The following is a 13775-nucleotide window of genomic DNA, read 5'->3' on the forward strand; positions in this document are numbered from 1 at the left end:
ACAGCAATCCCAGTACTCAGGGAGCAGAGACAAGAGGATGAGAAGTTCAAGGCCAGCTGTGACTATAAAGGAAGTTTGAGGCTAACCTGGGCTACTTCAGACCCTGTCTGAACCCCTCCCAGGCAAAAGGAATAATGGAAGTATTGGAAGTGTGGTGAATGTCAAAAGCGTGGCTACACTCACTGCTATTGACCATCCAAGTCAGGGCAGAGGGTTTCTTCTCTTTGTTGATGGATTCTCTTGCTTTACTTAATTCTAGCCATCAGCTCATCTTCCTGCCTTAGCCTCTTGAGTAGTGGGATCATCGGTTCATGCTACCACTCCTGGCTTCCCCCTTTATATCAAACCTCATCGTCTCCCCCTTCTCCAGAGATCTGTGTAGCTACATTTTGCAGCTATCTGGAGAAACATATGACACCTTAGAGCAGGCATGGAATGAGACTTGGGACTGGAACTAGTCTTGGCTCTATGTGGGTTATGTCCTCTCTCTATAGACCTTGTGAGGCCTTCACCCTAAAAAGCTCACATTCTGAGGTGCACAGCAATGAGTACACATTGCTGTAGAAGTTATGGTGAACTTCATGGAACATGGAGGACCACCCCGATTCTTCTATGCCGTCTTTTTTTGCAGTGAAGATACTGGCGATACACTCACTACTGAGAATCTTTGTCAGGCTAAGCTGAATAAACAAAGCCAGGTGGCTTTATGGGCACAGAGAAGATATGTGGGCATGGAAGCTTGGGGCTATACACTCCAAATGAGCTTGGCAGCATGGTCCAGACTCTTCACTGGTCAGATCTGTGCAATTGGAGTGTTCCACCCAGAGACCATCGACTTGTATCTGCTCTTTTAGATTGCAATGCACACCCGTGGCAAAATTATATCGGCATGGCATGCAGCTACTTCAATATAATAGAGACGATATGTGTGCCCACAAACAAAAGATACAATAAAATATCCTGAGATATCCATGGAACTTCACTGTGGTTGTGCTTAGTTGGGTTGTGAGTGAGATTTTTGCTTTCTTCCTTGACCACAAAACCCAGGAAGTTCTAGATGGCCATTTCCACTTTTACACATAGAAAACAGAAGATAGGCAGAATGAGAGATTTTTGGGATGAAGGTGGTAAAAGTACTAGTTTTTTGAAAGTGTGTGTAGCTCTGAAAGCACTAAGTAAAGAAAAAAAAAACCCACAAACTGTGAGACAGAGTGCACAAGGAACTCCATTGTGATAACTCAGGAGCCCCTGTAAATGAGAGTCTCTTTGAAGGTGTTTGCTGGGAACTACAGGTGTGACATTTAATTCCCTTACACAAAGGTCAGGTGCAGGCGCTTGGAATAGCATTGGTATTTCAGGCAAATTTCAGCCTTCTCTCAGAGTTGAGAATCAGGACACAGAAAGAACAGCAAAGGTGAGCGTGCCCACCTCATCTTTCTTTTTAAAACCATTTTTATTTTATTTTATTTTATTTTATTTTTTTTAAAAAAAACCTTTCCAGCTAAAGTTTTCTTTTGACATTAATTTCTACTCCTTTAGGGATTAAATTAGCAGAGCTCTTTAATGCTCAATTTTTGGAATGTTACTTGAGGAATTATGACTTAAAAATATCAGCGGCAAGAAATTAAAGCTATTCTCTCCTCGTCATAAAATGTGGGCATAAAAGTCTCTCCTGCTCTTCACACAAACTCAGGGACTTTGATGGGAAAGGTGCCTCTAATGGCATGCTTTTGATGTTCCTGAGAAGCCACTCACTTAATGATCCAGGTGCCCCAAGTGCTCATCAGCAACCTGCTGGCTGGTCCAGCTGTTGTCACCCTGGGTCTCATCTCAGTCACCACAGGCTTTGCTTCTCAGGTCGTTTAGACTCTGAACATCTAAGAGGCCCCTGATCCTTCATCAATAAAACATTAAGTGTAATACCGCAGAAACACGCCTTTCTGTTCCTTATAAACAGGGTGATCAAAAGCGTGAGCAGGGAAGAGACTCTTAGAACGGCTTACTGCGATAATTGGGGAGGCTTCTCATCTTATTTCTCTCCAGTGTGGGGTTTTGATGCTGCAGAGAGGCTGTAATATCCGAACCTTCATTGCCTCCGAGTGCAGCATGCTATAATGGCATGCAGATTTGAGCTTCTCCCTTTATATATGACTCATGAGAGGGATGGTTTGTGAAGATGCTGCTATTGTAGGGAAGCTGGAGACCGTAAAGCTCTCAGAAATGTTACTATCAAGACTCTGACATTAAGGAAGACAGTACTACTGGGAAAAATAACAAGAAAGTGCATTGTAGCGGCATGCTTGGTGTGGGGGCAGGGTGCTGGATGGTACAGAGTGGCTAATAAGAGCTTCCAAGGCATTGGGACAATGATGTGGATGGCTGGTTCATTTGTTCCTTCCTTCCTTCCTTCCTTCCTTCCTTCCTTCCTTCCTTCCTTCCTTCGTAGACTCCATGCAACTTACCTTTAAAATGAACCTTTTATACAAGCATACTTGTATAGGTCAGAGGACAGTTTTCAAGAGTCGGTTCTCTCCTTTATTCCTGTGGGCTCTCGGGATCACAATCAGGTCTTCAGGCCTGGAAGGTGCCTTTACTTGCTAAGGCATCCTTCCACCTCCCGTTTTTTTCTTTTTGAGACAAAGTCTCATGCAGCTCAAGATGGTCTATAACTCACTATGTAGACCGGGCTAACCTTGGACTTACAATCCTCCTGCCTTGGTCCACCAAGTGCTGGCTTCATAGGACTATACCCCCACATGGGAGTTGTACCCTGGATTTGATCAGTGGGAATTCACATCATGTTTCATGGCCTTCAGACTCCCAGTATTAAACATGTCATTTCCAGAGAGTGTGTTTCTCATGCCAGAGGTGGAGCTGTGTGCACTCAGCTGGATGAGTTTCCAAGTAAGCCCTGTGTCTCAAGTTGCAAATGAGCATGAATAATGACACCACTTTCGCTAATTCGGCCTCTTGTGTGTAGTACAAATAGACTACGGATGTACAGGCACAGACAACAAAGTGGCAGATGGGCCTGTGACATCGGAAGTCAAGAAATCATGTAACAAAACTCAGGAGGCAGTTGTATCCACTCTTAACCTGTAGCTATGGGTCATGATGCAATAGCAGGCTTTAATGACTATACTGCATTGGAGTGATTTTCTGAATTGCTGGGCTTACAGGCTTTCTTGCATTAAAGTATCTATCTTGCATTAAAGTATTTCTTTGCATTAAAGTTCCTATCTTGATGACAGAATTTCTTGACGTGCCTGTATATTTTGTTTCTGAGGCAAAGCCTAGGCTCTTTGTTTTCCCTGGGTGGTTATTCTATAAGCAAGGTGGTTTTGCAGACGAGTTCTGAGAGAAGAATAGGGAGACAGAGATGTTATCAAGTTTGTTATGCTCAAATGAAGAATCATTGGGATTTTCAAGAGATATCATCGGGATGTTGCTGAGTGTGTTAGTGATGTTTCAAGCACTTTGCTTTGCTTGTGTGTGTCAGTGAGGTGGTGTTGTCGATGTGTGTGCTCCTGACTGTGGCTTAGAAGTGATCAGACCTACGTCAATATTCATCATTAGCTCAAAGTACATGAACAGCAAAGCCGAGTTGAATGTCGCATCCCATAGAGGGCCCTGTGATTCTAGAAGATGTTTCTGTAGATGACAGCAGGGTCATGGCTTTACTGTGTGAGAAGAGGGAGCTATGCATTGGATGAGGACAGTCACAGAGCTGGCTTCTGTAGCAAGGAAGGGATGCTGGCTTCAGATGGCAGAAGGAGGGAGAGGCTTTCATTCTTCCAAACATTCGTCCTATGGAGCAGGACCATGTCTGTGGGGATGGAGAGCACCAGAGGATCCCACTTATGCGTATTTTATGAAAGTAGACTTGCTAGGATGGGGTGAGGATATGGAGATCAGCAGAGAACCTGAATGAGACCACTTGGTTCAGTACCTTGACAAGGTACAGATGGCTAGACTCAGCAGTCTCCTGGGAGTGGGATGATGAGGTCCCAGGATGTGGGTTTTGTTGTGGTTGAGGTTGAGGCTGACTTTTGGCCTCTAGGGTCACTGACCCTACCTCCAGAAGAGACAATGAGCAAATCCTCATGCCTGTCACCCCTCCAGTTCCTTGTTCCACAGCCATTGACTAATTATCTAGAGACACCAGAAAACACCCAATCAGATTTTTGCTTGTGGAAGGACATGCTCTCAAAACTCAGACACACTAGTGTTTGGGTTTCTGGGCTATTCTGAAAGTATATTATTAATACCCGACTTTAATTGTGGTAATTTGGCAATTGGGATGGCACACAGAAGCTATGTGTATTTGCTAGAGTGACCTTTCTCTGCCTTCTTCATACGCCAATGTATTAAGTTATGTGGACATCTGAGCTGGATAACAGTGGGGGCATAAATAATGTCATGGAGCTATTTCTGATTTCTTAGAAAAGGACTCATAATTCCCAAATCTGAAGCCAAGATTTGCCTGTTCACTGGGCTTGTTTCCTTTACCACTTGATGTAATTATAATAGATTATACTCTTGATGATTTGTTCAGCGGGTAATGTAGTCTCAGGACGATGGTGTCATAGTTAGAGCGTTAGAGCTGGTGGAGGATGAGAGTGGGGGTGGAATGAAAAGGCAGCCTCTTTCCCAATGCTGAGCACTTCTGTCCGTTCATGAAAAATAAAATTTTCTTTGTTTCTCCTTTATGACCTTTGTGTATTTATCTATTCACTCACTTACCTGCCCATCTACTTATTTATCTATCATATATCCATTTACCTACCAACCATCTATCCATTATCCATTAATTCATCCACCCACTCATCAATCCATCTACCCATCCATCCATCCACCCATCAATCTATCCATCCATCTACCCACTCATCCATCTACCCACTCATTCATCCATCCATCCATCCATCCATCCATCCATCCATCCATCCATCCATCCACCCATCCATCCTTCAATCCATCCATCCATTGGCCCACTCATTGATCTATTGATCCATCTGTCCATGCACCAATCTATCTATCCATCCATCTACCAACCCACCCATTGATCTACTTGTTAATTGATCCACCCATTGATCTATTGATCCATCCATCCATTATTCTATACATCTATTCATTTATAACACATCCATTAATCTATCCATTGATCAATCAATCCATCCAATAGTCCATCCATTCTTCTAGCCACATAGTCATTTATTTTAGCATAGTTTAACTCTGGTACATGTGCTATCTATAAACTTAAAAACAACCTTACAGCTATCCTACTATTCAGCCCTTTGTTATTGGTCAGGCTACTTCATCCAAGTATTCTTGATACCTTTAACCTGTGGGTCAGGCTACTTCATCCAAGTATTCTTGATACCTTTAACCTGTGGGTGATAATGAGGCCACATTAGCCTTAAGACATGAATTCCCTTCTTTGGTCTCCCTAGCTGTAGTGATGGCTCAGGAGAGATGAGGTACACAGTGTGAAGAGATACTCCTACACAGTGGCTGAGAGTGGGACCTAACCACCTGGTTTTTGGGTTATAATCCTGGCTCAGCACTTCTCGGCTTTATGGCCTTGTGCAAAGTTCTGCTCTATGTCTTAGGATACAATGGGTAAAGTAAGGTTGGAAAGAGCACATACCTCATTAAAGACACTGTCAGAAATCACAAAGTTGGTTGGTGGTGTCTGACAGCCCCAGGACCTTGCCTAGACCCTTTGCTCCTTAATTCAGGAACACCTGTCATTCCATACAGTAGGACAGTTAAATGAACATGTGTGAGGACCAGACTCTGGGGACATAGAAACTTCTGGGCACTCTCCATGCACCCAATCTTCCTTTACTGGGTCCTTGAAACAAGATGCTGAAATGATGTGCTCTTTTTCTGTCAGGATCATTTTCTAATCTGAGACAGCATCTCCTCTGACAACTATCAGCTCCATTTTGCTTCCATCATACAAGAGCTGACACAAAAACCCCCGTCTTACAAATCCTCAGAGAATGACTCCTTTCTCTTCTCTCTGAGCATCTCATTTGGTCTTCCTCGGATTTCTAAAAAGTGATAGTTTATGGAGCCAGGTGGCATTTGTGGTATCTGAAAGGTATTGGTGTTTGAAGTGTTTTAAGATGACAAGGCAGAGCCTGCACCCACTTTGCACTTGTATTTCATTTAATTTGTCTTTATTCTGCCCTGGAAAATCTCACCTTTCATGCTGCACAATTTCCCTTTAATCTTCACCCATCTATGAATTATTCAAGGAAAGGCTTAGATAGTGGGCTTGTTCATACCCAGGGTGGCTGCTGCATCCCTGATTTGGGAAGGCTCATTTCCATCAGAAGCCACACATTTACTAGCTTTGTATGACAGAGGACCCGAGGTGGCATCAGATTAAGGACAGATGAAAAGAAATGGCTGTTGGTGCCCATACATCTGCTCTAGGCAAGGGATGAGCTATTCGGTTTAAATTAAGCTGGTTATGTTACAGCTTTCGCCAGGTAGGGGATGGATGCCATGGCAGAGATAATTGATGTCTGGCTGGAGATTGAATGCTGGCAAGTCTTTCATTGTGGAAACTCGAAGGTTCCAAATTAAATATGAAGAAGGGGCCAGCCGTTCTGTGATCTCTCCTCTCAACTCGCCTCTCCTCTCTGTTCCATTCAGGGAGGTGCTTGCCTCACTGGGTGGAGCATAGCATTTCTGACCAGATGGATGTCTGTTCTCTGTTTCACAGGGATGTGGGGTTATCATTCGCTCGGGGTAGTAAGCATTCAGAGGACATTTAACTAAACAGACATTTATATGCATCATTGACTTTGTTTGTTTACACTGACCAGAACCTGGATCTGTGTCCCACGAGTCACCATTGACTAGTGACCCAAGAATTTCTCATGACAACATTGAGCATTGAGGGGTACTGATTCCTTCTCCTAGGAGATGGTTTCTTGGCTGAAGTCTTGGACCCAGATATAAACTTTGAGGCTGCCGTTATTTCTTAGGGGTCACTTATTGTGGTTTGTCCTTTCTGGTGGCTGTCTTCACAAGACCCCTTTACTGTGGTTATGTCACGGTGATAGCTTCCACAGGACACCATTTTCTGGGAAAGGAGCCCAGGTTTCTGCCACTCAATTGGCTAGATCATGGTTCCTATGGGCTTGTCTTAGTCAGGGTTTCTATTCCTGCACAAACAACATGACTAAGAAGCAAGTTGGGGAGGGAAGGGTTTATTCAGCTTACACTTTCACATTGTTGTTCATCACTAAAGGAAGTCAGGACTGGAACTCAAGCAGGTCAGTAAGTAGGAGCTGATGGAGAGGCCTTGGAGGGATGTTCCTTACTGGCTTGCTTCCCCTGGCTTGCTCAGCTTACTCTCTTATAGAACCCAAGACTACCAGTCCAGGGGTGGCACCACCCACAATGAGCCCTCCCCTCCTTGATCACCAATGCAAAAAATGGCCCACAGCTGAATCTCATGGAGGCCCTTCCCTCCATGAGAGCAACTGAAGCTCCTGTTCTCTGTTCTCTGAGTTCTCTGTGCTAACTCCAACCTGTGTCAAGTTGACAGGGCCCCACTTCCTTCTCCTGGAAATTAGAGTCATTGCAGTCTCTTCCTGTGCTTTCAAATCAATGCTTTTGATAATTGTTAACTCTGATAACTGATAATTCTGACAAATGCCAGACACTTGGGTTGATAAGATACATCTTCCTCCCTCGATCAGAATAAATGCCATAATAAACCCCGAAGAGACATGCTTCCTGCTTACACACGTGTTACCTTTCACACACATCTCCAAAATTCCTCATGGAATCACCAAGAGTGATGCAAATCTAACCTTAAAAGTTATGTCTTCATACTGAGTTTAATGAGGGATGACTAAAATTTACTATAAACCTGCACAAAGCTGTCAAACAGTTAAGAGTATATTTAAAAATAACTCATAATGCATTTCGTATTTCTTGCCAAACTGGACAAATGGAAATACCCAGGACAGGCACAGACAGTGATAGATAAAGTGGCTCAGCAGTGGGAAGAATGATGAACATAGGAATCCCTTGTGCCTGTCAGAAGAACAGAGTGGTGTGAGGCCAGCCTCAGCAGCCCTGTGGTTGGCATACAGCCTTGGCTACGTGTCTCCTATTTAGATGAGTTTATGCTCAATCAACAACCCTCGCTGTCTGGCTTTCCATGCAACTCCTGAGTTGTATTCAGCCAGTAGTGGGCACTGATAAGGAAGGTGGCAGTTGACTCCAGCGGGTCCATGGTGGGAGTTAGTTTCATGATCTCACCAGCACTGTGATCTAACTCTCTAAGCTATGGTGACCCCAAACTTAATGTGACACAAGAGATATTTAAATTAGCAGAAAAGGATAAAACAAAACAACAAAACAAACGAAACAGTCCTAAATACATCTGATCATTTCTTTTTTGTTTCTTAAAATGTTTATAGAGACAAAGTGCCGGAGCGACCAACGGAAAAGACAAGACGTCAGGAGATAATGGTAAGATGACCCTCCCCCATCTGCATCTTCCTGGTTTCCTGTGACTCTGAACAATGCCTTTCAATGCTGTTCCACCCAAATCAGCTTGCTGTTTATACCTGTGCTTTGGTTTAGAGTGGCTTTTAGCAGCTCACAGTGAGCCCTATGGTCCAGCTTTAAAAGAAAAGCCGAACAAGCCAAATGTAATTCTAAGAGCAGTTTCCCTCCCAGAAGAGGACTCTCATTTTGGGCAACATGTTAATTACAGTGCAAATATAGTTCTCTGCTTCCTTCATTAGGGTTGGTGAGAATCCACCCCAAGTTGTCGTGAGGCTAAAATGAGATCAAATGAGATAAGTGCTTTGAAAACTGTGAAATACTGAACTCCTGGAGGGAGAGTGGGGAACTGGTTTCTGCCCTTCCGAGCATTCAGAACCAAGTGCTGGTCTCGGGGTGGTGCTGAGGCAGCACACTTGCTTTTACTGCAGACAGTCACTCACAAATAAAACCATAGGGTAAGCGGAACATGTGCCTCCCATTTTTCCAGGCTCCGTGACTATCCTTAGTTGCAGGAATGAGCTTTGTATTTTTATGGAAACTAAAGAGTGGTGTGGAAGACTGGGTTGGACCGAGGACACTGGGTAGCGGTGTCTCTTTACCCACAAGCCCTGAGGGCTGCAGGGCTGCTCTGAGGATGAACGATTCTGGATGTTCTTAAATTTTATGAATTACAAAATGTGTTCTCCCTTTGTGAGCAGCCCCCATTGCCTCTAAATGGGTGGAACTGATTAAGAGAACAAACAAGACTCAAGCGGAGAACTTCCCTCTGTGCTGTCCTGGTCAGGGTTGAAGCTGTCGAGCTAGAAAAGTCATCTTATTGCTGTGTGGTCAGTGACCTTACCAGAGTTGGGCTGAGAGAGGATGCTAGGTCTTCCTTGAACCTGAGGGTGCCTCATGTTAGGTCCAGAACATTTCTGTCTCCCGTGCAGGACTGGGGAGCATGTAGGATAATGACAAGGAGGTCAGAAAGTTGAGGAGAGAGCAAGATGGAGCTTAAAAGGGAGGAGGAAATGTCGGAGTTATTGCTCCTAAATGAGGAATGAGCATCCTTCATTGAGGATCCCTCTGATTTTCCTAGTCATAGCCTCCTGTCAACTGACGCTTGTATCCAAAAACTCCCCCAGTCTTAGGACCATGGCTTTTACAGTCCAAAGACTCTTCAGAGTTCCCAACTCGTTACTGTAACTTTTCTGTAACCTCAAGCATGCTAGAAAACCTCACGAAGCTCTAGTGCACTCTGGCTTGTCTTGTGACGGCTCCTCTTTCTGGACTGAAAACAGAGAAAGTTTTTAAAGTTTGCTTATTAGTAAGTAGTAATAAGCATTCTACTTGTATGAAAACCTATTTCAAAGCACCAATCATATTTAGTGCAAGGATAGGTGGTGTTTTATATCTCTTGCTAACACCTGGCCAACAGAGGCCAGCTGGATTTTTCTGTCTGCTTCTGCAGTCAGTCTGTGGTAATGTTCTATGATGTGCAGCTTCTGGAAAATTCCACCATGTACCTGGGAGAGAACACCATTTTAAAAAGGGAATAAAACTTTTTTATGAGCCTACTACATCTTTTATAATATCTTTTATGAGATTGTCCCTGGCCCACACTTTGAGCCTCCTACTCCCGTATGAACCCTGGATACCTGGGTAGCCTGGAGCCTGGTGGTGAGGCATGGTGAAGCCTGAGTTAGCACCAGGTCTTCTCTGACCTACACTGCTGCACACTGGCTTTCTCCTACCATGCCCCTGGTCCTTTGGGGGGCATGTCCGGATGCCGTGGGCTTTGTACCCATAGACTTGATTGGCTTGTATGGAGAGTGCACCTCTGACATTCAAAAGCTGGAATTTTGGCCAATTAAAAGTTGGTTCGCATCAGTAGACAAGGAGTAAGCCTTCTTTGGAGGTATAAAAATTAATCAAATGGAAAAATTCAAGATGCTGTGAATAAGGCTTTTTATTATATAAGCCTAGATATTAAAAGAAAATTGTTTCTGAGTGGCAAAAAGAAATTAAACACTATTCGATAATTATAGGATAATGGCATGGTTTAAATCCAAATAATTATAAACAAGGTATACCTTACTTTGAGGAAAAGCTGCTTATGTATATTTGTATTTGATGCACTGTTATATTAGTAAGCCTTTGGGGAGGGGGCTTTTCTCTCTAAAAACAAGCAAAGACAAAGGCAAGCTGTAGCCCAAAAAGACTGAACTAAAATGTTCTAGACATGGATCAGAACACATTTCCCCAAAGAATCAAAGTTACTTAATTTCTTATTCGCAAGTTCCCAGATCTTAGAATTTCTGTTTTAGCTTAATATTAAATCACATTAAAATTCAAGTTATTTTACTCTGTCAGAGCAATTACCAAGGGACATCTATCATGTTAATGTATGTTTCCTGTTAATATTCAATAACGCTGCCTACATGTGTTAAAGGAGCAAGGATCCTTGAGAACAGACATGTGCAACATGAAGCAGCAAAAGGCTGGGCGCGCTGCACAGCAGTCCTAATACTGTTAAAAGCAGGCTTTCCCAGTTAGTGCCTACAAGCCACATTTAGTTTAGGATTTAGTTGAGGCCTCCATTAGACATACTGCCACAACAGTTGTGATCTACATGGGTCTTGGAACAGTTTCTATCACAAAACACAGGTGCAACAGAGAAGGGGGCTGCCTGCCTTCAGGGCTTTGCTGCTACTGTGTTACTTAAGGATATCTCCAGAGCGCTATTGGCTAGAGATCAGGCTTCTGGGAATTCTTGTAGCTGCCATCATAACATCTTTTGATGTGAAATATGATATGATAGGTATATCCATTTCTTACTGTCCTGAACACCCCCAAAGTCCTCTTCATTCTCCTGAGGTTTTGGTCCAGTGAAGCTCAGTGCCTCCCACACAACCCCCATATTTCTAGACTTTGTATAGTCATTTAAAGTATGGTGGCAGATTTTAATTTAAAATGTTTATTTTTATTATTTTTAATTTGATCTCTCTTACTCTGTGTGTGTGTCAAGTTGGGGGTTGTACACATGAGTAGGTGTCTGCAGAGGTTGAGGCAACAGATCCAGTTAGAGCTGGAGTAGCATGTGTTTGTGAGTCACCTGATGTAGGTGCTAGGAATTGAACTCGGATCCTCTGGAAGAGCAGTAAGTGCTCTTAACCAGGGAGCCACCTCACCAGCCCATGATGGCAGTTTTTGTTTTAAACATTAGGGTTATGATTTCTTTGGTGTGTATATATGCTCCTGTGTGTGCAAGTGCATTTGCACATGTGTACATGTATGTGAGGGTATTTTCTTTTACCTTTTTTTTTTTTTTTTTCTTAAGACAGAGTCTTTCACCGAACCTAGCCTGGAGTTCACTGATTTTGCTAAGCTGTCTGGCCAGGGAGCCCTGGGGATCCACCTATTTCCATCTCCCCAAAGCTTTGTATACCAGACTGCACCACCAAGTCTCAAAGCTTTCACATGGGTCCTGGGGATTACACCGAGTCTCTTCCATGTATGCAGTAAGCACCTTAACCAAAGAAGCTATCTCTTTAGTGTGGACATTAGAATGTGTGTTATCCAGAGATTTCCAACGCTCTGTGGACAAGAGATCCTAGGCTGCCTTGCTAAATCAGGTGCTGGGAAACTTTGCTCCCGATGTAATTTTTCCACTTCAGTGAAACAATAGTTCATAGCCCCAGTGACAGATCTTTGCAGTCTAGACAGCAAAATTAAATCCAAACATGTTTATAAACACAGAAGAACAGAGCTCATTACTAATCACCTGCTACTGTTGCTAAAGAATCTCTCTTCTTTGGATGATTGATGCGTATGTAACCTGATATTGGTCACTTAGAGAGACTTTGGTTACATTTTTATATTGATGAATGGAAGTTGAGTGACGGCAAAAAAAAGAGCAGCTGCGAGGCTGGGGCATGGGGGACCTCCCCATCCAAAGGAGAGATTTATGATTAATGGCCCTTTTGAAAGGCTCTGCTGCGTGCCCAAGTTAAATTGAGTTTCTAAAACTGGGACAGAATTCTCCTGTCTTACTGCGCCTTGATACATTGTTTCTAAGTACTCTGCTTTGAGAATGAAAGGCAAATAAACCCATCTGAAAGATCCGAGGAAAAAAGATCTTTCAGGTCAGGAGCTGCTTTCTGCTCTGAAGAGCAGTGCCATGCTGTTCACTCTGGGGTCTCCCTCAGGTTGCAGTTGTGTTTTGTTTGTTTGTTGTTGTTTTTTAAATGAAAGTAAGTAGTGCAGCCCCGCCCTAGGCTTGTGCCCTCTAGGCATGCCTCTTCTTTGGGGTAGATGCTGTCAGTGAAAAGTTTCTAGTAGCTGTGAAGATATGGAGGAAGAAGGTGAGATTTTGCATGATTGCATGGTCAGTGATAATGAAGGAAGCACTCTATTATATCAGGTTCTGTCTTCTATCCATTTAAATAAAATCCAAATAATAAGAATTCAAGTTTATTTTACCTTAGCTTTGAGGGAATCCACCCACTGGTACACAAGGGTGTACTTTTCTGATTTTTCTACTATCAAGTAGGTGGCGAGAGTGACTGAGGACCTACCTTAACACACACACACTGACATGTATACTACCATTAAACTGAGTGTGATGGTTCAAATGAGGAAAGGAATTCAAATGTGCACGCCTGGCGCCCTGTGCCCTCTCGCCTCCCTTGGCTTCATGTCGCCCACTAGCCGTTGACAGTCTTCTCTTTATTCTTGGTGCATGACAGGTTATCAAGACCCACATAGTGACGTGGGCTGATTGTGCCTGGGATCTGTTCAACCTATCACTCTTTGGTTTGTACAAGCATGTGGTGTGAGGCCACATGCGCAGGGGTGGGCAAGAGGTGACAGAGGGCTCAATTCCATGCTCAGGAGAGAAGACCATTGTTGGAAGGTGCTGCCCAGCTGATGTTGTGTTTGTGTCTAGGATGGCTGGTATGGAAGGCAAGAGGAAAGGATGTGATCTGGAAAGGCTACAAAATGTCTGTGACCTCAAAAGTGCTGTGGCTGTGCTGGGCTTTACATAAGGCACAAGCTGCCTGGGATGCCATGTTGGCGTTAGGAGCTCGAGGAAGCATAATCAGTGAATTTGGATGATTGATGGTGATTGGCTCTCTTGTTCCCACCGAGGAGCAGGCTCCATAAGCAGCTCAATACTGTGTGTGCTGAGAGCCAAGCGTCTTCAAAAGGGACAGCACCAACCTGAGATACACCTCAGAAACATGCGGCTCATA

The 13775-nt window shown here is 43.7% G+C and overlaps 1 protein-coding gene across 1 annotated transcript in view; it reads left to right on the top strand.

Annotated features, from left to right (window-relative positions):
* The window catches only part of Pcp4 (Purkinje cell protein 4), a 58188-nt gene that overhangs the window by 17760 nt on the left and 26653 nt on the right, over positions 1-13775 (top strand). Inside the window, exon 2 of the mRNA NM_008791.3 lies at positions 8451-8502. Coding sequence (NP_032817.1) covers positions 8451-8502 — 52 coding nt within the window. The remainder of the gene's footprint in view (positions 1-8450; positions 8503-13775) is intronic.

The sequence above is a fragment of the Mus musculus genome, chromosome 16 (genome assembly GCF_000001635.26).
Source record: "Mus musculus strain C57BL/6J chromosome 16, GRCm38.p6 C57BL/6J".
Classification (NCBI taxonomy): domain Eukaryota; kingdom Metazoa; phylum Chordata; class Mammalia; order Rodentia; family Muridae; genus Mus; species Mus musculus.